Source organism: Nycticebus coucang, chromosome 1 (genome assembly GCF_027406575.1).
Source record: "Nycticebus coucang isolate mNycCou1 chromosome 1, mNycCou1.pri, whole genome shotgun sequence".
NCBI lineage: Eukaryota > Metazoa > Chordata > Mammalia > Primates > Lorisidae > Nycticebus > Nycticebus coucang.
The window spans coordinates 39838256-39866014 of NC_069780.1; the positions used below are offsets into that span (position 1 = coordinate 39838256).

The 27759-nt window shown below is 39.2% G+C and overlaps 1 protein-coding gene across 3 annotated transcripts; it reads left to right on the forward strand.

Annotated features, from left to right (window-relative positions):
* Nucleotides 1-144: 144 nt before the first annotated feature.
* Nucleotides 145-25348, forward strand: LARP7 (La ribonucleoprotein 7, transcriptional regulator). Of its 3 annotated transcripts, none has more exons than XM_053567636.1 (13): nt 145-284; nt 10928-11131; nt 12160-12260; nt 12335-12418; nt 12574-12738; nt 12820-12913; nt 12993-13343; nt 13425-13569; nt 15399-15550; nt 16349-16410; nt 20313-20472; nt 20702-20793; nt 25029-25348. In XM_053567636.1, the coding sequence occupies exons 2-13, from the start codon at nt 10930-10932 to the stop codon at nt 25107-25109; spliced, it is 1689 nt and encodes a 562-aa protein (XP_053423611.1). In that variant the 5' UTR covers nt 145-284; nt 10928-10929; the 3' UTR covers nt 25110-25348. The 3 variants fall into 3 exon arrangements, with proteins under 3 accessions (XP_053423611.1, XP_053423524.1, XP_053423511.1); XM_053567549.1 differs by having other exon boundaries at nt 16349-16473; nt 25029-25331; XM_053567536.1 differs by having other exon boundaries at nt 12993-13569; nt 16349-16473; nt 25029-25346.
* Nucleotides 25349-27759: the final 2411 nt, after the last annotated feature.

The window sequence follows — 27759 nt, forward strand, 5'->3', positions numbered from 1 at the left end:
TTCGCCTCAGCCAGAACGGCCGTTTTCAAGCCACCAATCGAATTCTTCTTCAGCTTCGAGCCTCCTCTTCCGGCAGCTATCTCTGATGCCCCGCCCGTCTGGAGCCCGCCCACGCCTCTGACGTAGCAGCGGGCGCACAACCTGCGGGCCGGTCTTTTAAAAAGGCGACTAGCGAACTGTGTCGCTTGTCCTATGACGCGAAAGGAACCACGACTATAAGGATCGGAAGACGGGAAGGGCTGGAAGACGCGGTACTTGATCCTCTATATTGGGAATTGAATCGAGTAAGTTATAAGCGACCTACATGGTTGCTCAGGTTGGGTGAAGTCTAAATTCCTCTCAGTTGTTTGTCTTACAGTCAGTTCTACCACGTATGGTCCCTCTTATCCCCTCCCCTCCCACAAACCCATCAGTTAGCTGGCCTCATTCTCTGCGCACGCGCAAAGTCTGCCGGCGGCGCTTGCAGTTTCAAGCGTCCAGCGAGTGGGGGCGTGGAGTGCCCGGCGTTGGGAGGTTTGGGGCACGCCCGCCTTTTGACCGCGTCGGTTTGGTGCGGCAGTAAGGATGCGGAGACAGCTGTAGGTCGTGGGTGCAGTGCTTTATTTCTTAGATGGTGTTGACCTTTGGCTACATGTGAGGCCAAGAATGTGAGGACTCCTAAAATTAAGTTATTTTCTTTTGTAGGACTCTAGTCCTTGTGCTCAGAGAGTTGAAATTACAATTATGGACGAGACTCAACAAGCTATACGTGGTAAATACGTTGTCCTGTGAGAGAGTTAATAAAGGTGCTTAGGTAAAACAGGTGAGGAGGCAGTTAAGAGAAGACGAGGTGGTGGAAGGCCTTAAAGACTTAAGATGCCATTTAATCTGGGCCTTGAAACAAGTGTTCGGGAACCGTTGCATAATCGGTTGTGGCTGGAACAAGGGTTCTTAGCTTTTATTATTATTTTTTTTATTGGCACACGAGTTCTTTTGATGGTAAAGTGATAAAAGTTATTGATGAGCTTTACAGGAAAATGTGCCTGTTCTATCAAAACATTTTGCATAGGGCGGCGCCTGTGGCTCAGTGAGTAGGGTGCCGGCCCCATATGCCGAGGGTGGCGGGTTCAAGCCCAGCCCCTGCCAAACTGCAACCAAAAAATAGCCGGGCATTGTGGCGGGCGCCTGTAGTCCCAGCTGCTCGGGAGGCTGAGGCAAGAGAATGGTGTAAGCCCAAGAGTTAAGAGGTTGCTGTGAGCCGTGTGACGCCATGGCACTCTACCGGAGGGCGGTACAGTGAGACTCTGTCTCTACAAAAAAAAAAAAAACATTTTGCATATAATTTTAAGTGGAAAACTTGTGAAAGACTTTGAAATGGCAAAAAGAAAAAATTAGTTGGTGTTTTGTCTAGCTCATCCTTCAGGTTACCTGTGCCATTCATTGTCGGGGAGCTGTTTTACAACTTAGTAAATTTTAGAAAGCAATAAAAATGGAAATTAGGTTTGTCCAGTTGAGATGCAATTAATTATTGCCCTGACCAGTATTTATTAGCTTTCATTTTAACGTCCCAAACTGCTTATATACCTATCAGCTTTTTTTTTTTTTTTTTTGAGACAAGGGCTCACTCTGTTGCCCCAGGCTAGAGTGCCATGGCATCAGCCTGGCTCACCTAACTTCAAATTCCTGGGCTCAGTCAGTCCTCCTGCCTAACTCACAGCAACCCTCAAACTCCTGGGTTCAAGCAATCCTCCTACCTCAGCCTCTGGTCTGGGACTACCTGTGCCCTCTATAACACTCCCGCTGATTTTTCTACTTTTAGTACAGATATGGTCTTGCTCTGGCTGGTCTTGAACTCTAAGCTCAAGGGACCTTCCCTCTTGGGGCTTCCAGAGTGCTGAGATTACAGGTGTGAGGCACTGCTCCGGCCCTATATCAGCTTTTTGGATTTCTCTTTGAACTGGTTTTTAACAATTGGGATCAAGTGTGGCAGAAGGACAGACCTCATGTACATGGTGGTCCCATAACATTATAGGTGTGTAATTATGGATATCATCTAGGTGTTTTTGAGTATATCATAGAGTAAATATGATCTATGATGTTACTTCATCATTGCCTAATGACACATTTCTCATCTCTGTCATTAAGCAACCCATGACTGTACTTAAATAAAATCTTTATCATGTATTCATTTTATATTTGTATGAGAGTCATTATTTTACCTTAACATTTAACAGTTTAATTCGAGTCCAACCGAAGTTCCATAGACTTTTAAGTCCCTGAGTCAGAACACGGTGTATGAGGACAAGTTGCCAGACGAGTTTCTATAATACTAAAAAGTAGGCAGTGTGGTACTCAGACGTACCTGGGCTCACTTATCTGACTATCTTTGGACAAGTCACTGGAGCCTTGGTAAACAAAAATGGAAAAAACTACTACCTAGAGAGCTTGTGGGGGTTTAGAACAAGGTGTGTCAAGTAACTAGCATTGTTGCACAGTAACTTTTATTTTTTGTTTAAAGCCCATGTTTAGAAGCCAGTTAATTGTTACTGGGGTTTTTTAAACATTTTTTAAAATACATATGTTGAAGGAAAGTGTTAAGTAACTTTGAATGTTGCAAGTTTTTTCATTAGCATCACAAAACCAGATCTGTTTGTTTATTTATTTGTTTATTTATTGAAACAGAATCTCACTTTGTAGCCCTCTGTAGAGTGTGTGATGTCACAGCTCACAGCAATCTCAAACTCTTGTACTCAAGCGATTCTCTTGCCTCAGCCTCCCCAGCAGCTGGGACTACAGCTGCCACAATGCCTGGCTATTTTTAGAGACGGGGTCTTGCTCTTGCTCAGCCTGGTCTTGAATCTATGAGCTCAGGCAATCCACCCACCTTGGCTTCCCAGAGTGAGCCACCGCGCCTGGCAGATCTGTTTTATTAGACTATTTACACATATGCTTCTGTGAAGGATGGATGATAGTTGCAGAAAACACTGGATAGAGATGATGGCCATTTCAAAGTTCAAATTGATAGTCTTTAGTGACAGATTGGTAAATAACAATAATGGTTCACATGAAGGATGCTCTGTACACCATCAATTTAAAGTACTTTAAATTATTTTGGTGAATTCTCTCAAAAATCTTATTTTGTAGTTATGATCTTTTTTTTGGAAACAGAGCCTCAAACTGTCACCATGACTAAAGTGCTATGGCATCATAGCTCACAGCAACCTCCAACTCCTGGGCTTAAGTGATTCTCTTGCTTCAGCCTCCCTAGTAGCTGGGACTACAGGCGCCTGCCACAATGCCAGGCTATTTTTTTGGTTGTAGTTGTCATTGTTGTTTGGCAGGCCCAGGCTAGATTCAACCCTGCCAGCAGTGGTGTATGTGGCTGATGGCTTCGCCACTTGAGCTACAGGCACTGAGCCTGTAGGTATGATTTTTTTTTTTTTTTTTTTTTTTTGCAGTTTTTGGCCCGGGCTGGGTTTGAACCCGTCACCTCTGGCATATGGGGCTGGTGCCCTACCCCTTTGAGTCACAGGCACCACCCTGCAGGTATGATTTTTATCTACATTTTGTAGAACAAGCTAATTTGCCCAAAATTCAGAGAGCTAGCAAATAGCTTTATTGGCTAACTTGAGGGAATATAGCATCCTTAAATAAGATGAGGGTGATAGGAAGACAGATCTGGATAGGAAAGATAAGTTTGATTTGGAATGCCTGGAGTGACAATATATGTAACTGTTACCATAAGACATCAAGAAAGTGCACAGACATTGAGGATCAAGACGCTAACAAATAGTATTGCTCCGACCTGAGAAACATAGCAAAACTTCATTTCCACAAGAATTTAAAAATTTTAGCCAGACATAGTGCACATGTCTGTGGTCTCTGCTGCTTGGGAGGTTGGATTAGGAGGATCTCTTGCTTGAGCCAGATAGTTTGAGGTTGCATTTAGCTGTAATGACACCAGTGCCCTCTAGCCCAGGAAACAAAGCAAGACACTCTTAAAAAAAAAAGTGTTGCCATGGAAATTTCCAATTTTCTGCCTTCATTGCATAGGGAAGCTAAATTGTACCCCGGCTTGTGTTACTTTCTGTTTAATCCATATCTTCCTCTAAATCAAAGGTATATTTGATCATTCTGAACTTAAAGACTCCAAACCATAAAAATAGTACTTAGGAGAAAGAATGATGGGAGGATCTCTGGGCTGAAATATGTGAATGATGGGAAAAGCGCAGGGAGATTGACTTCTGTGCTTATGCAGTGCTGTCCACTGTTTTTTAGATGGTGGGCTTTGATGAGGAAAGGAATTTTCTTTTTTTTTTTTTTTTTTGGTAGAGACAGAGTCTCGCTTTATGGCCCTCGGTAGAGTGCCATGGCCTCACACAGCTCACAGCAACCTCCAACTCCTGGGCTTAAGCGAGTCTCTTGCCTCAGCCTCCCGAGTAGCTGGGACTACAGGCTCCCGCCACAATGCCCGGCTAAGAGGAAAGGAATTTTCAACTTAAATTAGTAGTTTTTTCAAGAGAAAAAGTTGGCTCGGCGCCTGTAGCACCGTGATCACGTGCCAGCTACATACACTGAGGCTGACAGGTTTAAACCTGGCCAGGGCCTGCTAAAAACAGCAAGGACATCTACAACCAAAAAACAGGCGGACTTTGGGCGGCGCCTGTGGCTCAGTCGATAAGGCGCCAGCCCCATATACCGAGGATGGCAGGTTCAAACCCGGCCTCAGCTGAACTGCAACCAAAAAATAGCCTGGCGTTGTGGCGGGCGCCTGTAGTCCCAGCTACTCAGGAGGCTGAGGCAAGAGAAACACTTAAGCCCAGGAGTTGGAGGTTGCTGTGAGCTGTGACGCGACAGTACTCTACGCAGGGGGACATAGTGAGACTTTGTCTCAAAAAAAAAAAAGCAGTGGAGCCACCATAGTTACAATCACAGTTCTACGTTGTGTTTTATTTATATTCTGCCACCTTAACAAAAGAATTTGAAATTGTTCACAGGTACTTTAATTATTCAATTGATAGGTAATGAGCAAGGTGAAGCCCCTACCTTCACAATGTTTACATTCTTTTTTTTTTTTTTTTTTTGTGATTTTTGGCCAGGGCTGGGTTTGAACCCGCCACCTCCGGCATATGGGACCGGCGCCCTACTTCTTGAGCCACAGGCACCGCCCACAATGTTTACATTCTTAATTGGATAGATAGATGATAAAAATGTAATTCCAAGGCCAGGAGGGGTCACTCACGCCTATAATCCCAGCACTCTGGGAGGCCCAGGTGGGTGGATTGCCTGAGCTCATGAGTTTGAAACTAGCCTGAACCACAATGAGACCCTGTCTTTTAAAAATAGCCAGGTGTTGTGGCGTGCACCTGTAGTCCCGGCTACCAGGGAGGCTGAGGCAAGAAAATCTCTTGAGCACAAGAGTTTGAGGTTGCTATGTGCTATGATGCCATGGCACTCTACCAAGGGTGACAAAGTGAGACTCTGTCTCAAAAAAAAAAAGAAAAAGAAAATATATATATGTATAATACAAGTATATATGTATTTTTTAATAATACATATATATACATATATATGTATTTTTTTTTTTTTTTTTTTGTGGTTTTTGGCCGGGGCTGGGTTTGAACCTGCCGCCTCCGGCATATGGGACCAGCGCCCTACTCCTTGAGCCACAGGCGCCGCCCATATGTATTTTTTTAATATATATAAAATTCTAGGTAATAGTAAGAGTATACAAAGATAGAATATGGTGACTGAGGAAGCAGACAGGATTAAGTTTAGCTGGGAGGGAGTTTTTTGTTTTTTTTTTTTTTGGTTTGTTTTTTGAGACAGAGTCTCACTTTGTCACCTTCAGTAGAATGCCCTGGAATCATAGCTCACAGCAACCTCCAAGTCTTAGGCACAACGTTTCTCTTACCTCCGTCTTCCAAGTAGCTGGGTCTACAGGCGCCCGCCACAACTCCCAGCTACTTTTAGAGATAGGGGTCTCCCTCTTGCTTAGGCTGGTCTTGAACCTGTGAGCTCAGGGCAATCCACCTGCCTCAGCCTCCCAGAGTGCTAGGATTACAGGCATGAGCCACCGTACCCAGCCCGGGAGGGAGTATTTTAGATGGAGTGAAAGAATAAGCTTCACTGAGAAAGTGACATTTGCAGAGATCCTAATAAACAAGGAGGTAATTCATGCAGATATGACAGAGAAGGGAAAAAGCAGTAAGAGCAAAGCCTTGAAGGGGGAATGGCCTTAGCATGTTTAGAGAACCTAAAGATGGTGGGTTATCATTCAGGTGAGCCTACTGGAAAGCATTGAGTGAGATGAAGGTAGGTATCATAAGGCCAGATCACATAGGGTATAGTAAACCACAAAATACAGTGTTTGGACTTTATTCTAAGGGTGATAAGAAACCATTGCAAGGATTTTTCATGATCTGATTTACATATTTCAATGGTTATTCTATCTGAAGAATTGATTATAAGGGAAAGGGTAGAAGCAGGCAGATTAGTAAGAAAGGTCTTGCGTTATTTGAGGACAAGACAGGTTGGTAACTTGGACCAGGTGTTTATGATGAAGGAGATAAAAAGTATTCATACTCAGGCATAGCTAATGGAAATGCTAATAAATTCACTATAGAGTGTGAAGAAAAGGGAATTAAACATGATAGCGAGATTTTTGCCCCCTCAGCAATTTTGTAACTGATGTTTCTGAGATAGGAAAGACTAGGGTATAGAAGGCATGGCTCACACCTGTAATCCTAGCTCCCTGGAAGGCCAAGGCTGGTGAATTGCCTGAGCTCAGGAGTTCAAGACCAGTCTGAGCAAGAGGAGAAAACAGCCAGGCCTTCTGACGGGTGCCCATAGTCCCAGCTACTTGGGAGGTTGAGGCAAGGGAATCGCTTGAGCCCAAGAGTTTGAGGTTGTTGTGAGCTATGATGCCATCGCACTCTATCAAGGGCAACAAATTAAGACTGTCTCAAAAAAAAAAAATAAAAGACTAGGATAAAGATAGATTTGTTAGGGCAGTGCTTGTGGCTCAAGGAGTAGGACGCCGGTCCCATATGCCGGAGGTGGCGGGTTCAAACCCAGCCCTGGCCAAAAAACAAAACAAAACAAAACAAAAAGATTGATTTGTTAAAATTTGAGTGTTCTGGCCAGGCCTGGTGGTTCATGCCTTTTTATTCTTGCACTCTAGGAAGGTGAGGCAGGAGGATTACTTGAGGCCAGGAGTTTGACACCAATTTGGGCAAAATAGCAAGAACCTGTCTCTACAAAAAAAAAAAAAAAAATGGAAAAATAAGCTGGACATAGTAGCACACACATGTAATCCCAGTTACTCATGAGGCTAAGGCAGAAGCATCCCTTGATCCCAGGAATTTGACATTGCAGTGAGCTGTGATGATGCCATAGTACTCTACCCTGGGCAACAGAGCAAGACCCTATCTCAAAAAAAAATAAATAAAAAATAAAATACAGTTCTATTTTTGACATATTAACTGTGAGATATCCTTTAGATAAACTAGTAGAGGTGTCCAGTGGACAGCTGAATATTGGAATAGGGAGCTAGTGAGAGAAAGCAGATTTGTGAAACATCAGCATTAAGCCCAGGAGCTTACAGCCAGGAGATTACAAGCAAGCCTGGGACTGAGTCCAGTGATAGGCAGCATGTAAGGCCGAGCCTAGTAGAAGGGTGATAGAGCAAAAGGGAATTCCAGGAGTACAGGACAATTCTTGGAAACTATATGAAGAAAATATTTTCAAGGAGGGAGTTATCAATTGCAAATGCTGCTAAGAGAAAGAATATGAAGTGAGGAATATGGTTGGTTATTCAGTACAAATGACACCTGATTGTTTTTCTGATTATTAAATCTGACTTGTAGGTGTGTTTTACGTATTCAGCTAGTATCAACTAAATACATCATGACTTGTGTATTTTCTTTTTTTTTTAAATATTAAACTGTATTAGTTTTTTATTGTTGCAGTTTTGACCAGGGCTGGATTTGAACCCACCGCCCTCAGTATATGGGGCTGGTGCCCTACCCACTGAGCCACAGGCACCTCCCGACTTGTGTATTTTCTTTTTTTTTTTTTTTTTGTAGTTTTTTTTTTGGCTGGGGCTGGGTTTGAACCCGCCACCTCCAGCATATGGGGCCAGCACCCTATTGCTTTGAGCCACAGGCATCGCCCATCGACTCGTGTATTTTCTTTTTTTTTTTTTTTTAGAGACCGAGTTTTACTTTATTGCCCTCGGTAGAGTGCCGTGGCGTCACACAGCTCACAGCAACCTCCAACTCCTGGGCTTAGGTGATTCTCCTGCCTCAGCCTCCCGAGTAGCTGGGACTACAGGCACCCGCCACAACACCCGGCTATTTTTTTGTTGCAGTTTGGCCGGGGCCGGGTTTGAACCCACCACCCTCGGTATATGGGGCCGGCGCCCTGCTCACTGAGCCACAGGTGCCGCCCCGACTTGTGTATTTTCAATACCAGTACCTGACTAATCAGCTGAAGGGTGTTCTTAAAATGCCAAAATTCTCTTCTGTTACTTTGCTGAGAATGCACAGTTAATTGGAGATTGGAGGTGAAGTGCTTTAAGGGCTTTGTACTCTCTTACTGGATATTACTGTGAAACACATTATCTGTTTCTGTTACTGTCAGAAGGATCACTGTAACAGTGCTCGATTATAACCTGCAGATTCGGGACATACAAATACTACATTTATTCTCCTATTAAAAAGGAATACAAGGCAGAAGGTAGAGTAGTTGCCTCCTCATCTGATTAGGAGGCCCAGCCTTAGCACTTACCTAATCCAGCATATACCCAAACCCACTGGGTTTTTTTTGCCTCCTACCTACAAAAGGCATGTATGACATTTTTAGGTAAGAACCAAGCTGTGTTGAGGATACCTTGCACATAAAAGCTTTAGCCTCTTTTGCCTGCCAGTCTTCTGTATCATTTTCATCACACAGGTCCAAGGCCTGTATGCCAACTAATCAACCCAAATACAACAGAGAAACGGGTCTAACTTTACCCATTTGTCCTATTTCCAAGGCCATATTATGGGGAACTGAGGCTATTCTCAGGCAGGCCTGCACCATCCCAGGCCTGATGGTAATTCCTTTGTTCATTTATTAATGTTTGTGTGTATACCTCTAGTAACTGAATTTATTCAACAAATTTTAAAAACAATTCATTCAGCAAATTTTTGAGCAACTACTATCAATACATGCCAAGTAACGCACTGGGGATGCATCAGCAAACAAAACAAGCAAAAATCTGTGATTTCATGGGTCTTACGTTCCAGGAAGGATAAAGAATAAGGAAATAAATTGTGTACTAATCTTGTAAGGTGATAAGTGCCATGGAGAAAAACAAGGCAAAGGAGTTACCTATTCATCTGTCCAGAAATTTGTATTTTGAAGTGTAATTGTAGGGGGAGACCTCACTGAAATGTCAGTTGAATAAAGACTTGAGGGAGCAGGAGAGCAAGCCATATTGTCTCTGGGGATACATGTTTCAGATACAAGTTTAAAAGATGCTCTGTTAAGAGTTTGCTGGATGAGTTTTGGGAAGAGCACAGCCAGTATGGCTGGAGCTGAGAGAGCAAAGGGAAAGATCATATAAACAGTGTATGCAAAGTAACTTAAGGAAGGAGTGGGTGGTAATTGATGGCCAACAAATAAATACTGGGTAAAAGGGGCATTTGGAAAGGCCAACTCTATAGTTTAGCAGTTGAATTCTAGAAAGCAGAAATTAACATTTTAAAACTAAAAATCAAGAATCCATTTATTTTTATTTTGTCCATTGGAGGTTCTAATATTTAAAAATGTGAATAAAACTTTTGAGGGAGCGTTGTTGTTTGGGGAGGAGACTAGGAATTCCTTAATCTTACACTTTCATTTACTGACTTAAAAGTATAGTTGGTGAGATGAAGATGTAAATAGTATACTATACTATGATAATCTGGTCCTACAGTATAAAATGTGCAAGAAAATTAAAGCTGTTAGCCGTGCATTGTGGTGGGCGCCTGTAATCCCAGCTACTTGGTAGGCTGAGGCAAGAGAATCAATTAGCCCAAGAGTTTGAGGTTACTATGAGCTGTGATGCCAGAGCGCTCTACTTAGGGTGACAAAGTGAGACTGTCTCAAAAACAAAAACTAAAAAATTTAGCTGTGATCCCTGACAGAGGTAAACTACAGGGTATCCAAAAGACCACCATACTTAATAGCGAAAATAGGAAATTGGAACTAAATGTACCTTTACTTACAAAATAATTTATTACAAATTTTACAAAAAAGGAAAAAGGCCAGTGGAAAATGAACAGGAAGAGCTAAAAAACTAGAAAAAAACATAGGGCCAATGAAATTTTCCTCAGTTGATTATTGAAAATGTCATAGACAAGCCTTCCTCTGAAAAGTTTTATCTTCTGGCAGCCAGTGTTGAGCCCAGTATCCACTCAATTAAAAACTAATCTAGGCTCGGCGCCCGTGGCTCTGGCTAGGGCGCCAACTACATACACCTGAGCTGATGGGTTCAAATCTGGCCCAGGCCCACCAAACAACAACTACAACCAAAAAGTGGCCGGGCACCTGTAGTCCCAGCTACCTGGGAGGCGGAGGCAGGAGAATCGCTTGAGCCCAGGAGTTTGAGGTTGCTGTGAGCTGTGATGCCATGGCACTCTACCCAGGCGACAGCTTGAGGCTGTCTCAAAAAAAAAAAAAAACTAAATATCTTCCCATATTAGCGATTTTGTGTTAAGTAAAATATAGCAGAGCCTCTGTAAGTTGATCAACTTACATTACCACCTGCTTAATTTGACCTGATTTTCATAGACTATACATGTAATCAGTACAGTAGGCCTAGTTCCTTGTGTCGACCATCTTTGTATGTTGACCAGTTTGTTATGGTCTCTTGGGTGGTCAGCTTAAAGAGGTTCTACTTTCTTTGTTTTCTAATTCACAGGAATGGAAACTGAAAGAGGAAACCAAGAAAAAGCAATGGAAGAAGAAAGCACTGAAAAGAAAAAGGAAGTAGAAAAAAAGAAAAGATCTCGAGTTAAACAGGTGCTTGCAGATATTGCAAAGCAAGTAGACTTCTGGTTTGGGGATGCAAATCTTCACAAGGACCGATTTCTTCGAGAACAGATAGAAAAATCTAGAGATGGATGTAAGTTTGCTTCAATATGTAACAGTGAATTTTTTTTCTCACTTTGTCCCCCTGGATAGAGTACCCCATGGTGTCATAGCTCTCACAGCAACCTCAAACTTTTGAGCTCAAGAGCTCCTCCTGCCTCAGCTTCCCAAGTAGCTGGGACTACAGGCACCTTCCACAACACCTGGCTAATTTTTCTAGAGTACAAATGGGGAGGGGGTCTCACTCTTGCTCAGGAAAGTCTCAAACTCCCAAGCTCAGGCTTTCCACCCGCCTTGTCCTCCCAGATTGCTACTGAGCCACTACATAACCAAATTTTAGATATGTATTGTCTTTGAATTAATTTTTAAAATAGAAGTTAAAAAAGATTAACTCTGGGTACACCTGGGGCTCAAAGGGGTAGGGGTGCCGGCCCCATATGCTGGAGGTGGTGGGTTCAAACCCAGCCCCGGCCAAAAACTGCAAAAAAAAAAAAATAATAAGAAATTGTTAACAAAGTTTAGACCAGAACAGTAAAATATTTCCAAAGACCTATTGATAGAGTAAGAGGCCTAAAACTTTAAACCAGAACAATAAAGTATTTCCAAAGACCTATTGATAGTGAGAGCCCTATCTCTAAGAAAAAGATAGAAAACTATTAGCTAACAGGCACATTTTTATCAGTCCCAGCTGTGCCGGAGGCCGAGGCAGAGGCAGGAAAATCCCTTGAGCCTAGAGTTTGCAGTTGCAGCCAGCTAAGACACCATCACTATTGAGATTTAATTACTTCAACAGCCGTTTACCATGTGCATCTCAGCGATAAGTGCTGTACTTCTTAAACGTTCATAAAGGAAGACATTTCACCTATCTAAATCTCAAATGACCATGTGCCAGGTAATTCACGTTTTTAGGCATACCAAAAATGCAGTACTCCTACTACCTACACGTACACCTTGTTGTATAATGGTTTATGGGTGAAGAGGGGGAAGCTTAAAACTATAACCAATTGAATCTCATTTATCCTGCTTTCATTTTACTGTCCTTTACATTTGCATTTTTATTAGATGTTGATATATCACTTCTGGTGTCCTTCAACAAAATGAAAAAATTAACTACTGATGGGAAGTTAATAGCCAGAGCTTTGAAAAGTTCAGCTGTTGTAGAGGTAAGAATAATTACAGTTTTATTATACCTCCCATAATTATATTTAGTTTAATTAATGTAATTATTATTTTAAAGCTGGATTTAGAAGGCACCAGAATCAGAAGGAAAAAGCCCCTGGGTGAAAGACCAAAGGATGAGGATGAGCGGACAGTGTATGTGGTAAGTAAAGCTATTTAAGAGCCCAGGTCCCCAGCCAAAGACACAGAAACACATCAATTCAGTTAAAATTTTATTGGGATGCTGAATAAGGGGTATATAGGGATTGTGAAAAGCTTTAAACCATAATTATTAAATATTTTTAATATTTATCCTAGGAGTTACTTCCTAAAAATGTTAATCACAGCTGGATTGAAAGAGTATTTGGGAAATGTGGCAATGTTGTTTACATAAGTATACCACATTATAAGTCTACTGGAGATCCAAAGGGATTTGCCTTTGTGGAATTTGAAACAAAAGAACAAGCAGCAAAAGCTATTGAGGTAGGTCCAGACCTAAAAGGAAAAGACAAAAAAGGAAAAGAAAAATTTAACAAGTTTTTAATAACTTTGCAATCATTTCAGTTTCTTAACAACCCACCAGAAGAAGCACCGAGAAAACCTGGCGTATTTCCTAAGACAGTAAAAAATAAACCCATTCCTTCCTTAAGAGCAGCTGGTAAGTAATTATAATTATATCTAATTAATACCTACGTGGATTTGGTTGAAGTAAAATGATACTAATGATATCATTACAGAAGAAAAGAAAAAGAAAAAGAAGAAAAAAGGCCGAATGAAGAAAGAAGACATCCAGGTGAAAGAGTTAAATATCGACTCAAGCAATGTGAGTGTCTGTAAAATGAAAAGATCGAGAACCACATCTGAGAGTTCTGAAGTAGAAACTTCTGAGCCCCAAAAGCAATCCTCCAAGAAAAAGAAAAAAAGAGAAAAAGTTGAAGTATCTAGCTTACCCGAGGTCAGAACAGCGAAGAGGAAGAGAAGCAGCTCTGAAGATGCAGAAGCCCTAACTCCCAGATCAAAAGTAAAGAAAATGGCTCAGAAAGACACCGTTCAAAAAGAAGCTTCAAAAGTTTCGAAAGAAAATAGAGGTAAGGACTGGAGAAAGAAAGTTATGTTGCATCCATTTTACCGCCACACTTTACCTTGCTGTTTGGTTTTTATTTCTCAAGATTTAGAAGTCTCTACTGAAGAGGAAAAGGATACTGGAGACATGAAAGATAGCTCTCTCTTAAAAGCAAAAAGGAAACATAAGAAAAAACATAAAGAGAGACATAAAATGGGAGAAGAAGTTATACCATTAAGAGTACTGTCAAAGTAAGTACGTGGTGTAAATTTCTTGATGGCAATTGACTGAACAATCCATCACCATTGCTAAAGTGCAATTCCAATTTATAGTCAACAGAGTTGCATATTAGCAACAGTCATGGCCTGTAGCCAAGATCAGCACGCAATGTGGGTTTAATGCAATCGAAGACTAAGTAGGAGTCACCACACTCAAACATGGAAGCACTTATTTTTGTTATATCACAGCAAATGCCTCCATGTTAAAGTAGAGGGGACACCTTAATAGACTTTAAAAAATACAAAGCACAACTTAAAAGTACTAAAAAAGGCAGCTCAGTGAAATACTTTCAAGTAAGACGTACCATCACCAAAACATGGAAGCACTTACTTTATTAGTTTCAAAGCAAGTACATCCACATTTAAGTAGTGGGAAGCCCAGTCAACGGAAAAACTAAATCTTTTTTTTTTTTTTTTTTTTTTTTTTGTAGAGACAGAGTCTCACTTTATGGCCCTCGGTAGAGTGCCGTGGCCTCACACAGCTCACAGCAACCTCCAATTCCTGGGCTTAAGCGATTCTCTTGCCTCAGCCTCCCGAGCAGCTGGGGGAAAAACTAAATCTTTTAACCTACAACAAAATAATCTTATAACAATATTAAATTTAAAAAGATACCAAAGTTGCTTCAGTTTGGAGACACCTCCACTGAAACATGGAAGCACTTACTTTTGTTTCACACAGCAGGTACCCCCATGTTAAAGCAAAGGGGATCCCTTCAAGATCCATAAAAAGTTGGTGAAGTTAGCTTGTGTTCCTTTGGAGAAGTTGGATTCACTTCTACTAAAACATGGAAGCACTTACTCTAAAAGTCACAGAAAGCACCTCCATGTTAAAGTTGAAGGGAGCCCGCCCATATAAATTTATTTGGACCCAAGGGGTGAAAAGCTGAGTAGAAAAAACACAAAACTGCATACCTTAGAAAAGATTTCCTTTACCTTCTCTGATTCAGTTTCCAGAGATTCCTCCTCTCCTGTAGATGAGTAAAAGGCAAGGACTTCTGGCACTTCTATTTATACTATTCTGAACTCCTGGATTCCTTTTGCCTTTTTATCTCAGAGAATCATTACAAGAGCCTTTTGTTATTTTAATGTATCAGCAGCTCTCAGGGAATGTATGATCCTGGGTGGGTCTGGATACTTTTTTTTTTTTTTTTTGAAGTATACAGATGTCAATGTTAACAGCTAAAACCATTACCACAAGATACCCTCCCCTAAAAAAAAAAAAAAAAAAATCTCCTATCTGCTTGTTTGATGGCACAGATTAGGGTAACAATGAGTGCTCCCGCAGAACCCGGAGAGGCTTTGTGTTTCTATTTAGAGGAGCTCTAGCTGTTTGAAGAAACATCTACATGTTAAATGTATGTAAATAAATAAATTGCTTCCATGGGGTGTTTTTTTCTTCTTAGAAATTCCTTTCGATTCAAGTAAATACTAAGGAATGTTATCTCTTAAATTGGAAGCAGCTTAAATCTTTAATCTCTTGGGTTTTTTTTCCCTCAGAGACCTCTGATATACCTAGTGTTACTGTCAGTCAAAGAACTAGTGCTAAAATTTTATTTTCATAAATTAAAATATATGAAACACTCAACAATTTAACTGGCAAAGTTAAAACGTTTAACCTGAATGTTGGGGTGGGGGAATGCCCTTTGCTTGTTTGCTACCTGGATTTAGAACCCAGGATATATTTTGAGTGTATGTGTTTAAAGAAACGGGAATGTTGGGAGAAGTGGTTGCAGTATTTCCATATTTATTTTTTATTTAGTTACCTGTTGTCACTATTTCAATAGTTTCATTTCTTTCTGCAGGAGTGAATGGATGGATTTGAAAAAAGAGTATTTAGCACTGCAAAAAGCCAGCATGGCTTCTTTGAAAAAAACAATATCCCAAATAAAATCGGAGTCAGAAATTGAAACAGATGGTGGGGTACCTCCTAATTCTGGAACAAAAGATGAAAAAAGTAAAAGTCACTATGATTGTTTATGTTAACATTGTGATGTACTTATATATGAAAAGTCTATTTTTGAATTATTGCATGATAAATTTTAATTTAAAAAAACTAGATTACACAGTGGTCACTATTAGAACGATCGTTGATTTCTCAAGATGTCCAGATTTGTAACTTATTCATTCTTGATATAAGAATATTTGAAGTACTCATTTTCATCATGTTTAATAAATTCATCTGTCTATATAATTTACATTACTGTTAGGTTTAGTAATGAGCCTAGTTTGTAATTTGACCAAGTTTGTAGGAATAGAGATTGTAATTTCTCTCCTGTAATTTCATTTCATATTGTGAACCAGGAACAGGAACAAATTAAGAGTAAAATTTTTATGAGTTGTTCAAAATTAGGATACATTTCAAATTCTTGAATATAGTAAAATTTTCAGATTTGAATAATATTGTGCTTAGAATATTCTTATATCCTGTGTCTGATTAGTTTTTGCTTTATTAGCTAAAGTTCTTTTGTTTCTTGATTCAGGCAGTTTTTAAGGTTTTACAGATGTTCTAACAGTATCATTTTACATGTAGGGTAATGAAACTTTGTGTATTTTATTTCACAGTAATCTGAAATGAGCAGTATGACATCAAAATAACTCCTAATTATTTATTTTTAAAATTCGAAAAATTTTATATTGATTATTTAAATCAACCTCTGAAATTATTGTTACTATTCTAAAGTGGTTCTCCTTAAGTGACAGATTGTTAAATATAAGAGATTTATTCCTGTTCTTTTCATTTTCATATCTACAGCCAACAGTAAAGAATGTCCCCCCCAGGAGAAAGTGAATACAAATACGATGGGACCACAATTTGTAAGTGGAGTGATTGTGAAGATTGTTAGCACTGAGCCTCTACCTGGCAGGAAACAAGTCCGGGTAATGATTTTGAGAAAGGGGTATTTGTCCCTTTCTCTTCTTAGTAACTTCCCAGTGTGAAAATGTTTTGAATATGGAAAACAAAACAAATTAAATTAGAATTTGTATCTCTTTGGTAAACTGTCTTTAGGATTTTGATTCTGTGCTCCTTAGTAAACCCTTAGGTTTACCTTGAAGCAAAATCTAAAGACTGAAATTTTTTACTGAATAAAATGTATTCAGTACAATTTATCTTACTCTGTAAGGAAAATTGCAACTTGTGCTTATTTTTATCGTTATTCCTAATGGTTGGCTGCTGTGCAGTTGAATGGGTCAATATTCTATGGTCATTTTAACTAAAGAAGTAGATACAGTATTTTCCCAATATTTATTTTTCAAAAGACTTTTTTCTCTTTTCAGTAAAAATAGGTTTTAGAAAAATAGTTGGGACCAGGTGCGATTGCTCAATTCTGTAATTCCTAGCACTCTGGGAGGCTACGGCAGGTGGATTGCTTGAGCTCACAAGTTGGCGATTAGCCTAAGCAAAAGTGAGACCCCCAACTCTATTAAAAATAGAAAAACTGAGCCAGGAGGATGGCTTGAGCCTGAGTTGGAGGTTGCTGTGAGCTATGATGCCATAGCACTCTACCCAGGGAGACAGCATAAGACTCAAAAAAAAGGAAAAAGAAAAATAGTTGGCACCAAAACTTTTTTGAATATTTAATCAGTATTAGAATTGGTGTGAAATTATTTCAAAATTATGATCATTTGATACTGTGTAGTTTTGAAGCAAACTAGAAAATTTGTTTTCATTAGCACTATTAGCTTTCAGTGGATTCCAAAATGATTTTCTTACCTAAAAAAAGTCAAAATTGTTGTTACGGAATAAAAGGAATATACGAGCATACTTTTCACTTATCATGGTTTAGTTTAGTTTTGCCGATTTTTCTCCTAAAAGAAACATAGGAGTAATACATTTTCAAGCCATGCTGATCAGCTAAAATTTGCAAATAGTTATAGAAAAACATTTTGAATGTAAAATTACAATAAAAAAATGTAAAATATTTCGTTTGAGTGTGCAAACAAATCTCACAGTTCTGTATAACTTACCGCACTATAACTTGTTATACATGGTGGTCTGTAATCTTTTTTCACCTTTATCTTCTACAGCCTTTTATACTAACACAGATGCCATTACTTTTTTCTTTATTTTATTTTAATTTATTTTTTTTTTTTTGGCTGGGGCTAGGTTTGAACCCGTCACCTCCAGCATATGGGGCCAGAGCCCTACTCCTTTGAGCCACAGGCACTGCCCCATTACTTTTTTCTTATTGGTGAAATCATGCTTCTTTGTGTCGGAGTACCATATTTTATTTGCCCTTATCCTTTTACCCATTTAAGTAAAGCTATTTCTTTTTAAACCACATAGAATGTTCTAAATAACATACTAAGTATTTTTAAAATTCTTTTATACTGACATTCAGCATCCTGCAGTAAGATGTTTTGGTTTTACATAGACTCCTAACAATCAGTGTTTAACTTGAATAACCATCAAGGTTATCACATACTATAATCATCTAGAAGCACTCTTTTTTTTTTTTTTTTGGAGACAGAGCCTCAAGCTGTCACCCTGGGTAGAGTACTATTCCATCATAGCTCACAGCAACCTCCAACTCCTGGGCTCAAGTGATGCTCCTGCCTCCGCCTCCCAAGGAGGTAGGGCTACAGGCGCCCACCACGATGCCCGGCTATTTTTATTTATTTATTTATGTTGTGGTTTTTGGCCGGGGCTGGGTTTGAACCTGCCACCTCTGGCATATGGGACTGGCGCCCTATCCCTTTGAGCCACAGGTGCCACCCAATGCCCTGCTATTTTTTGTTTGTAAATGTCATTGTTGTTTGGTAGGCTCAGGCTGGATTCAAACCTGCCAGCTCAGGTATATGTGGCTCCCTTAGCTGCTTGAGCCACAGGCACTGAGCCTGGGAGCATTCTTAACTGACACCCTACCCTAAAACTCTGATGCTGTCACTAAGACATAAATTTTTATTCTCTTTGCTTATTGGTGAGAGATGTAGCTCCAAATTGCTATTTACCAGCCTGCATTTCAGGCTATGGTAGCAATGTACCATATAGCATTTAGAATAAGAGGGCTAAAAAATTGTGGGATATAAATGCTGTTGTGGTTAGATTACGAAAGATTTAATATAAAGATTACTCAAAGTTTGGTATTTGGAATAGCTAGCATGGGTTTAATTCATCAAAGAGTTTATTATCTAAATTGTAATTATATCAATTGCACATTATTCAAGTATGATCACCAAAATCACAAAATTAAATCACTGTATTAATCAAGTTAATGGTTACTTACATTTTGCTGGTACAAAAACTCAGTTATTATGATGGTTACTGCTGTGACTTTCCCATGTGATTATCAGGCTAATTCGTCATTCAAAGGATTTTAAATTCTAAGGATTTTAAACCAGGGGAGATTAGCCTGACATTATAATGGATATTTAGTAAATATCTTTTGAGTTGTAGTCGTTGAATCTGTCTGGAAAATCAGTTATAAAACTCTCAGTACTACCAGTGAATATGTTCAAATTTCATCACTTTAATACTGATTATTCTTTCCGTTTTGTGTCTAAATTTAGTACTAATGAACTAGATAAAGAAATGGAAAGGTATTTCTCTCCATTTATTTTTTTTTTATTGATTCAGCAATCATTTACTAAGTGTCTATGTTGTGATAGTATGCTAAATGCCGGGATTAGTTGAGATCTATTCCCTAGCTTCTAAAGACTCACAGATTTTTTATTACATATCCTTTGTTATTAACTAATAAACTTTTCTTTTTCTAGGATGAAATAATATTTCCAGGTATTATTTATTACTTTCCACAATTTAAACATCTAAACATTTGACATCTAAAAATCTATTAGTTGTGTCTTGAAAATTTGTAAATAAATCAGCCCCCCACCAATTGGGAATCTCCAGTTATTTCTTTAGCTTTATGAGTGGAAGTTGAAGAATGACGAACTAGTGTAACATTCCTGCATAAATGCATTGTATACTCAGTAGCACCTGCTGTGGAAAAAATTGATTAAGAATGCAGGAATCTGGTTCATTTGCCCTCACAGCAGGTATGATAGGTAAAACTTTTTCTTGCTGGGTGACCAGAACTTGCTTAGAAGAGCATGTTACTTAGGTATTTTTTTCTTTCTTTTTACAGTTTTTTGGGCTGGGGCCAGGTTTGAACCTGCCACCTCCAGTATATGAGGCCAGCGCCCTACTCCTTGAGCCACAGGCGCCACCCCCTACTTAGGTATTTTTTCAAAAAGTAAAAATTCTTGAGCTATGTAGAATACATGAAACTTTTTCATGAGCTGTTATCAAAAGTTGATGGTTTAAATCACTTATTTTAAATCATAAGTGATTTTGTACAAATGAAAGTACTTTGTTCCCTAATCATTTTTTTCCTTTATTCCTTAACACTACCTGTTCCATGACTTGAACTCTTCCTGATTTGGGGCTATAGGGACACTATTTATATAATCTACACCAGAAATCTTTTGTCCCTATAAAATATTCCCATTCTAGTTCAGATTTTAGGGAAATAAGGAAATTGAATTATGATTAGAGTTGATGTTAAACTAGTTGTCTTTTTCTGCAAATCTCTATTTAGGAATATTTGTATATGCTGTAGGAGAAATGTTCAGGGTAATGTTTACTCACTAATCTACATAATGGCTTACTTATATAACACATTCTGGAAAAACCATTGGAATGATTTTAGAATTATGAAACATTTTTATTACTGATTTTTAAAGTTTTTAAATTTTACTACTTAACTCTAATGCAGGATACTTTGGCGGCCATCTCAGAAGTTGTTTACGTTGATTTGCTAGAAGGAGATACAGAATGCCATGCTAGATTTAAAACTCCTGAGGATGCTCAAGCAGTAATAAGTGCACATACGGAAATTAAAAGGAAGCACTGCTGGAAAATTGAGATCCTTTCTGGTAAAACTTTATAGAAATGTCTTTTTTTTAACAATTTTTATTATGGGTAATTTTCTGAGTTTAGCTGATGAAACTGGTATTTTTTTTTTCCATCCTCCAATGTGCATAATGTAGCATTAATTATAATCAAATACATATGTGTTCCAGTTCTGTTATTCAGATTGTAATGCCTTGAATATGTTTTTTTATATGTATCTTGTGTTCATTAATCAGAGTTTTTGTTTTTAAGGTGATCATGAACAAAGGTACTGGCAGAAGATTTTGGTTGATAGACAGGCCAAACTTAATCAGCCTCGGGAAAAGAAAAGAGGCACTGAAAAGGTAACTAAATCATTTTTGTTTCTATAGGCTCCTAAGGAAGTTAGATGCCTTTCAAAAGTCAGTAATAGGTAGTCATAAAATAACCTTGCCTTTAGTATTATATAACAGAGATTTACGGAGTATAATATTGTGTTTTAATTGGGAGGGAAAACTCATTTTGCTGGCTTTTAAAAATGCATGAAACTTCGTTATTTTTCCCACATAATTTTAATTTAGAGACATGATCTTTCTAAATTTCTAAAACGAAAAATAAATGATTAATTCCTAGTTTTAAAAAGTATATAGGATCTGAATGGAATTTCACACCAATTAGAAGATAAGCACTGTTTAACAAAGAGACTTCATTTCACTTGTGGGTTTTGGATTAATGATTTTAACATTTAAATAACCTCCAACAGGCTTTACATTAACACCTCATAGACCTTTTTCTTTTTCTCCTTTTTTTAACATGTGATGTACTTCATAAAGTCTTGATTTCTGACTGCCATGTTTTACATTTTGGTAGTAGATTATTATAGAAAGATTGTCTTAATGGTAAAACCACAATGTATTTGGAGTGTAGTTTATAAGATATGAGGCCCCACAGATAACATTAAGAGACTTTCAGGCAGCGCCTGTGGCTCAAAGGAGTAGGGCGTTATCCCCATATGCCAGAGGTGGTGGGTTCAAACTCAGCCCCGGCCAAAAACTGCAAAAAAAAAGAGAGACTTTCTGTATTTGATTTCCTATCGCAATAAATGTTATTTCTTTTTCTTTAGTATCATCAAGTGATACAAGCTTATATAAATAATTTAAAGGAAGCTTCTCTTTTAATAAATTTATCATGTTAATTAAAATGATACTTGAAATTTACAAAATGTTGTAGTGAGCAGTCAAATTTATTCTTTTAAAATGAATTATATCCATATAAAAGTGAATACATTTTTCAGTGCTTAAAACAAAGTAGATTATATAATAATTGATATTAATTATCAAAATTTAGAAGTGTATTATAAAAGTCTGAGAAAACCCTAAAAAGATGAACATCCATTTATGTCTGGTGAGTCTGACTTAGTTAATTTGAGGTAATATTTATAAAATTTTGTTTAATCCAGTGTTTTTCATTAGCCTTCACAGGCCTGGAATTCATTGGAATTTATGATGATTTGGGGAGAGGTGTCCTACTGCTCTTTGTTATTTCTATTTCCTCGAATGGGGGCTGAACTTGCGGAACGGGAGGCCTCCTTGCTTCCTAAGGACTCTTTCAGGTCTATAAGGTGTTAATGTGAAGCCTGTTGGAGTTTATTTAAATGTTAAAATCATTAATCCAAAACACACAAGTGAAATGAAGACTCTTTGTTAAATAATACTTATCCTTCTAATTGGTGTGAAATTCCATTCAGATCCTACATATTTTTTAAAACCTAGGAATTATAGTAGGTGAAGCTATATAGACAAAGCTTGCTGGCTCATGTTATGAAATAAAAAGAAGGTACCATCCAAAGTAAATGCCGTACAAAGAGGAGAGTGGTAGACCACAATTAGTTTAAGCTACTTGTTTGCTGATTGATTAATATATTTTGAGTGCCACGTTGTGTTAGCCACCATTCTTGGAATTGGGGTGTAGTCATAAATAACAGAGTCTCCTGCTTTCATTAAACATACAGATAAACAATGTCAGTTAGGTGATGACCAGTGCTATGCAGAAAAATGAAGCAAATTAAGAGTGTTGTGAGATAGCTTTACCTAAAATGAGGTTGTTTGGGAAGTCTGTGCAAAGCTTTCCATGCAGAAGCAACAGAAAATGCAGAGGCCTTAAGGCAGCGGTTCTCAACCTGTGGGTCACCACCCCTTTGGGGGTCAAACCACCTTTCCCCTTTCACAGGGGTGGCCCTAAGACCATTGGAAAACACATATTTCCCATGGTCTTAGGGACTGAAACACCATTCCTCATGTGTGGGGGTCACCACAATATGAGGAACTGTATTAAAGAGTTCCGGCATTAGGAAGGTTGAGAACCACTGCCTTAAGGGAAGATTGTCAGGGACTAGCAGACCATTGTAGTTAGGGAAGTAGAAGCACCTTAAGAATAGAAATTAAGTGCTTAGGGCAGGCTTAGTGGCTCAGGCCACTAGCACTTTGGGAGGCCTAGCTTGATGGATGGTTTCAGCTTTGGAGTTCGAGACCAGCCTGGGCAAGAGTGAGACCCGGTCTCTAAAAATTGCCCAGTGTTGTGTTGGATGCTAGTAATCACAGCTGTTTTGGAGGCTGAAGCAAGAGAATTGCTTGAGCCCAAGAATTTGAGGTTGCTGTGAACTATGACACTACAGCTGTGACACTACAGCTGTGACACTACTACACTACTGTCTCAAAAAAAAAAAAAAAAAGAAAGAAAGAAATTAAGTGGTTAGAAAAAATTAGCTGTCATTTGGTCAAAAGAATGGCAGCCCTCATTCACTGACCATTGTTTCCATAGGGCACTAACTTTAAAATCCTGGTTCCTAATTTTCACTTGATAGAGTAGACTAGTACTGAGAGCAATTTTCTAAGTCTTATCAGTTTATACAGAATTGAAAGATGAAAAAGTAAGTAAGAGAAGTTTTGTCTTCTACATATGATTTTTTATATTTGATAATATGTAAAACATAAGTAAACTAAATTGATTACCTCTCAACAAAGATCTGGAAGATGAACAAAAGGTCTGCCCAAGTGTATGTTTTTTTTTTCCTTCTAGCTTGCCCTATCATTTTCAGCACATTGGTAAAAATAAAACAATAGCTACTAGAAAGAGAAGAAGACTTAACTTCCTTTGAGGTTTTTTGTTTGTTTTTTGAGACACAGAGTCTCACTTTGTCGCCCTTAGTAGAATGCCATGGTGTCACAGCTCACAGCAACCTCAAACTCTTGGACCCAAACGATTCTCTTGCCTCAGCCTCCCAAGTAGCTGGGACTACAGGCGCCCACCTGGCTATTTTTTGAGATGAGATCTCCAGAGCTAAGTAAGGTATTTTAACTTTTTCCATAGGAAGCTTTTGTAATATTTTAGACATTTTATTAATGAACTATTTTCTCCTTCATTCCACATAATTTAATTTGCCTTTAAAATTCTCTAACATTGGCCAGGTGTGGTGGCTCAAATCTATAATCCTAGCACTCCTAGCCGAGGCTAGTGGATCTCTTGAGTTCAGGAGCCTGAACAAGAATGAGAAAAATAGCTAGATATTATGGCAGATGCTTGTAGCCCAAGCTACTGGGGAGGTTGAGGCAAGCGGATCACTTGAGTCCAAGAGTTTGAGGTTGCTGTGAGTTATGACACCATGGCACTACCCAGGGTGACAAGAGTGAAACTCTGTCTAAAAAAAAAAATAGAAAAGAAAAAAAGACGTCCATTAGCCTAGTGTTTGCTGAATGAAACATAATAATATGAAAACCAGATTGGATGGGAGGTGCCCATAACTCAGTGAGTAGGGCGCTGGCCACATACACAAAGGCTTGCAGGTTTGAACCTGGCCCAGGCCACCTAAACAAAAAAATGACAACTGCAACAGCAACAAAAATAGGCAGGCACTTATAGTCCCAGCTACTTGGGAGGCAGAGACGGAGAATCACTTAAGCCCAAGAATTTGAGGTAGCTGTGAGCTGTAATGCTATGGCACTCTACTGAGGGTGACATAATAAGACTCTGTCTCAAAAAAAAAAACAGATTAGATGGCTGAAAAATAAAAACAAACTTGGGGGATATCTATATCTTGATAGTTTAAAGCTTAAGCTTTAGTATCTATTATATTATACTTAATAAGCCTTACTCTTAACTGTTCTCTCTGTAATTGATTAGACCTAAGCATAATTATCTCATTTCTCTTCCCCCTTTTTTTTTTTTTTTTTTTTGTAGAGACAGAGTCTCACTGTACCGCCCTTGGGTAGAGTGCCGTGGCGTCACACAGCTCACAGCAACCTCTTAACTCTTGGGCTTACGTGATTCTCTTGCCTCAGCCTCCCGAGCAGCTGGGACTACAGGCACCCGCCACAACGCCCGGCTATTTTTTGGTTGCAGTTTGGCCGGGGCTGGGTTTGAACCCGCCACCCTCGGCATATGGGGCTGGCGCCCCACTCACTGAGCCACAGGCGCCGCACTCTCTTCCCCCTTTTAAAAAAATTTCATTCAAGCTGATTGTTGTGAAATTTTTCTGGTCATAATTTTTGTTTTTTAGTATCCAGTATATTCTGATTTCTTATTTCTTTCTCTTTCTCTGAAGTTAATCACCAAAGCAGAAAAGATTCGACTGGCAAAGACTCAACAAGCAAGTAAACACATAAGATTTTCTCAATATGATTAAAAAAAATTTCAGTTCACCCCTCAATATTTCACTGAATACTTGAGCTGTTCTTAAGTTCATTTGTATTGTGATAGTACTGCATAATGAATGTTTTTAAAAAACCTACATTTAATTAAAAGAAATACCTTTGTAACAAAAAACACTGTATCCCCTAAAGCTGTTGAAATAAATAAAAATTAATAAAAAATACTTTTGTTCTTCAACTTGTAAGTAAAACCTTTTTCTAGAGACAAGTACATTGTATACTAAAATTTTTCTTTTTTTTGTTCTTTCTTTTTTTTTTTTTTTTTCTGCAGTTTTTGGGCCAGGCGTCCTACTCCTTGAGCCACAGGCACCACCCTATACTACAATTTTTCATTAAACATTTTGTTGAAATTATGTCAACCTCTAATGATTTTGTAAGTAAATTGTTTTGTTTATTTTTTTCACACCAACAGAGTCTCACTTTACTGCCCTCGGTAGAGTGCCGTGGCGTCACATGGCTCACAGCAACCTCCAGCTCCTGGGCTTACGTGATTCTCCTGCCTCAGCCTCCTGAGTAGCTGGGACTACAGGCGCCCGCCACAACGCCCGGCTATTTTTTTGTTGCAGTTTGGCCGGGGCTGGGTTTGAACCCACCACCCTGGGTATATGGGGCTGGCGCCCTACTCACTGAGCCACAGGCGCTGCCCTGTAAGTAAATTGTTTTTTTTTTGTAGAGACAGAGTCTCACTTTATGGCCCTCGGTAGAGTGCCGTGGCCTCACACAGCTCACAGCAACCTCCAACTCCTGGGCTTAAGCGATTCTCTTGCCTCAGCCTCCCGAGTAGCTGGGACTACAGGTGCTCGCCACAATGCCTGGCTATTTTTTGGTTGCAGTTTGGCTGGGGCCGGGTTTGAACCCGCCACCCTCGGTATATGGGGCTGATGCCTTACCGACTGAGCCAAAGGCGCCGCCCAGTAAATTGTTTTGAGCATTATTTTGAAAGGTGTTGATTTTGTTTTTATATCGTATCGCAAAAACAATACATGATTAAAAAATTACACTATATGAATTATAGAGTTTTGTTTTAGAGACAGTGTTTTGCTCTGTTGATCAGGCTGGAGTGCAGTAGTATAATCATAGCTCAGCCTCTGCAGTATTGGAACTACAGGCTTCTGCCACCACACCAACTAATTTTTATTTTTTGTAGAGATGGTTTCACTTTGTTGCCTGGGCTCATCTTGAACTCCTGACCTCAACCTGTCCTCCAAACTGGGCCTCCCAGAGTTTGGGGATTACAGGCATAAGCAGTCCTAACCCTGAATATAAAGCTTAGAAAAATCTTTTACACGTCAGCGCCTGTGGCTCAAAGGAGTAGGGCACTGGCCCCATATGCCGGTGGTGGTGGGTCCAAATCCAGCCCCAGCCAAAAACTGCAAAAAAATAAAAAAATTAAAAAATGTTTAACAGTGAAGTCACACTGTAATTGTAACTTACTTTTTATATTTTAGAAACCTTTGATGTTTTTCATATTGATTTATAAGGACATGTAACATTTTACTTTCTTTTTTTTTTTTTTTGTTTTTTTTTTGTAGAGACAGAGTCTCACTTTATGGCCCTTGGTAGAGTGCCGTGGCGTCACACGGCTCACAGCAACCTCCAACTCCTGGGCTTAAGCGATTCTCTTGCCTCAGCCTCCCGAGTAGCTGGGACTACAGGTGCCCGCCACAACGCCCGGCTATTTTTGTTGTTGTTGTTGTTGCAGTTTGGCCGGGGCGGGGTTTGAACCCGCCACCCTCGGTATATGGGGCCGGCGCCTTACCGACTGAGCCACAGGCGCCGCCCAACATTTTACTTTCTTTGTTGTACTTTGCCTGGATGTACAGTGTTTCATTGAACAACAGACCGTATGTTCCCAATTAAAATGTCCTATTTTGAAAGAATTGTTCATAGATCAAGTTAAACATTTTATTTTGGTTAAAATGTACCAGGTAGGGGTAGATAGAGGAGGAGGCAATCTAATAATCAACCTTAGAACTGATGTCTATCAGTTTATTCACGAAAATCGTAAGACTGGGACATTCGGGCCTTCCCAGAACTGAATTTATTGCATCTATACAGGACTGGCATCTTAATCTCTTCAGAATCTCAAGAAAATGCTCTGGATAGCCCCGGGGTCTCTTTCCCTTGGGCTATAAGCTCATTCCTGATTCTATCTCTTTGTCCATAAATGGGTATCTAATTTGGCTTCCCTTTAATGGATTGTGGGAGGCCTACAATCAGGAATCTGTTCACTGCTATGAGCCAGAAATTTAAGATTGACTGTCTCACTGGTTGGGGTGACAACAGCTGATTGCTATCAAAACTAAATACCCTGGCCAGTTGCCACTCTCCCACCATGGAAGTTTTCTTCCTCTATGAAGGAAAGCTGGCGTATATGCTTTCATGGAGAAGGAAGATCTATAAATAATTGCTAAGCCTTATTGTGATCATTATGACAAAAGATGCTCCAATAGATCAGAATAATTGGAAGTAAGTGAACTTTTCAAGAATTCAATTGCTCTCAGGAATGTCTTAAGACAACATAGAGAGAGCTGTTACCAAGTAAAAATTAAGAAATTCTCTCTCCCCTTAGCAGTTTTTAAAAACAAGCACTCATTCAACAAAGATTTAGCATTGTTAACACTT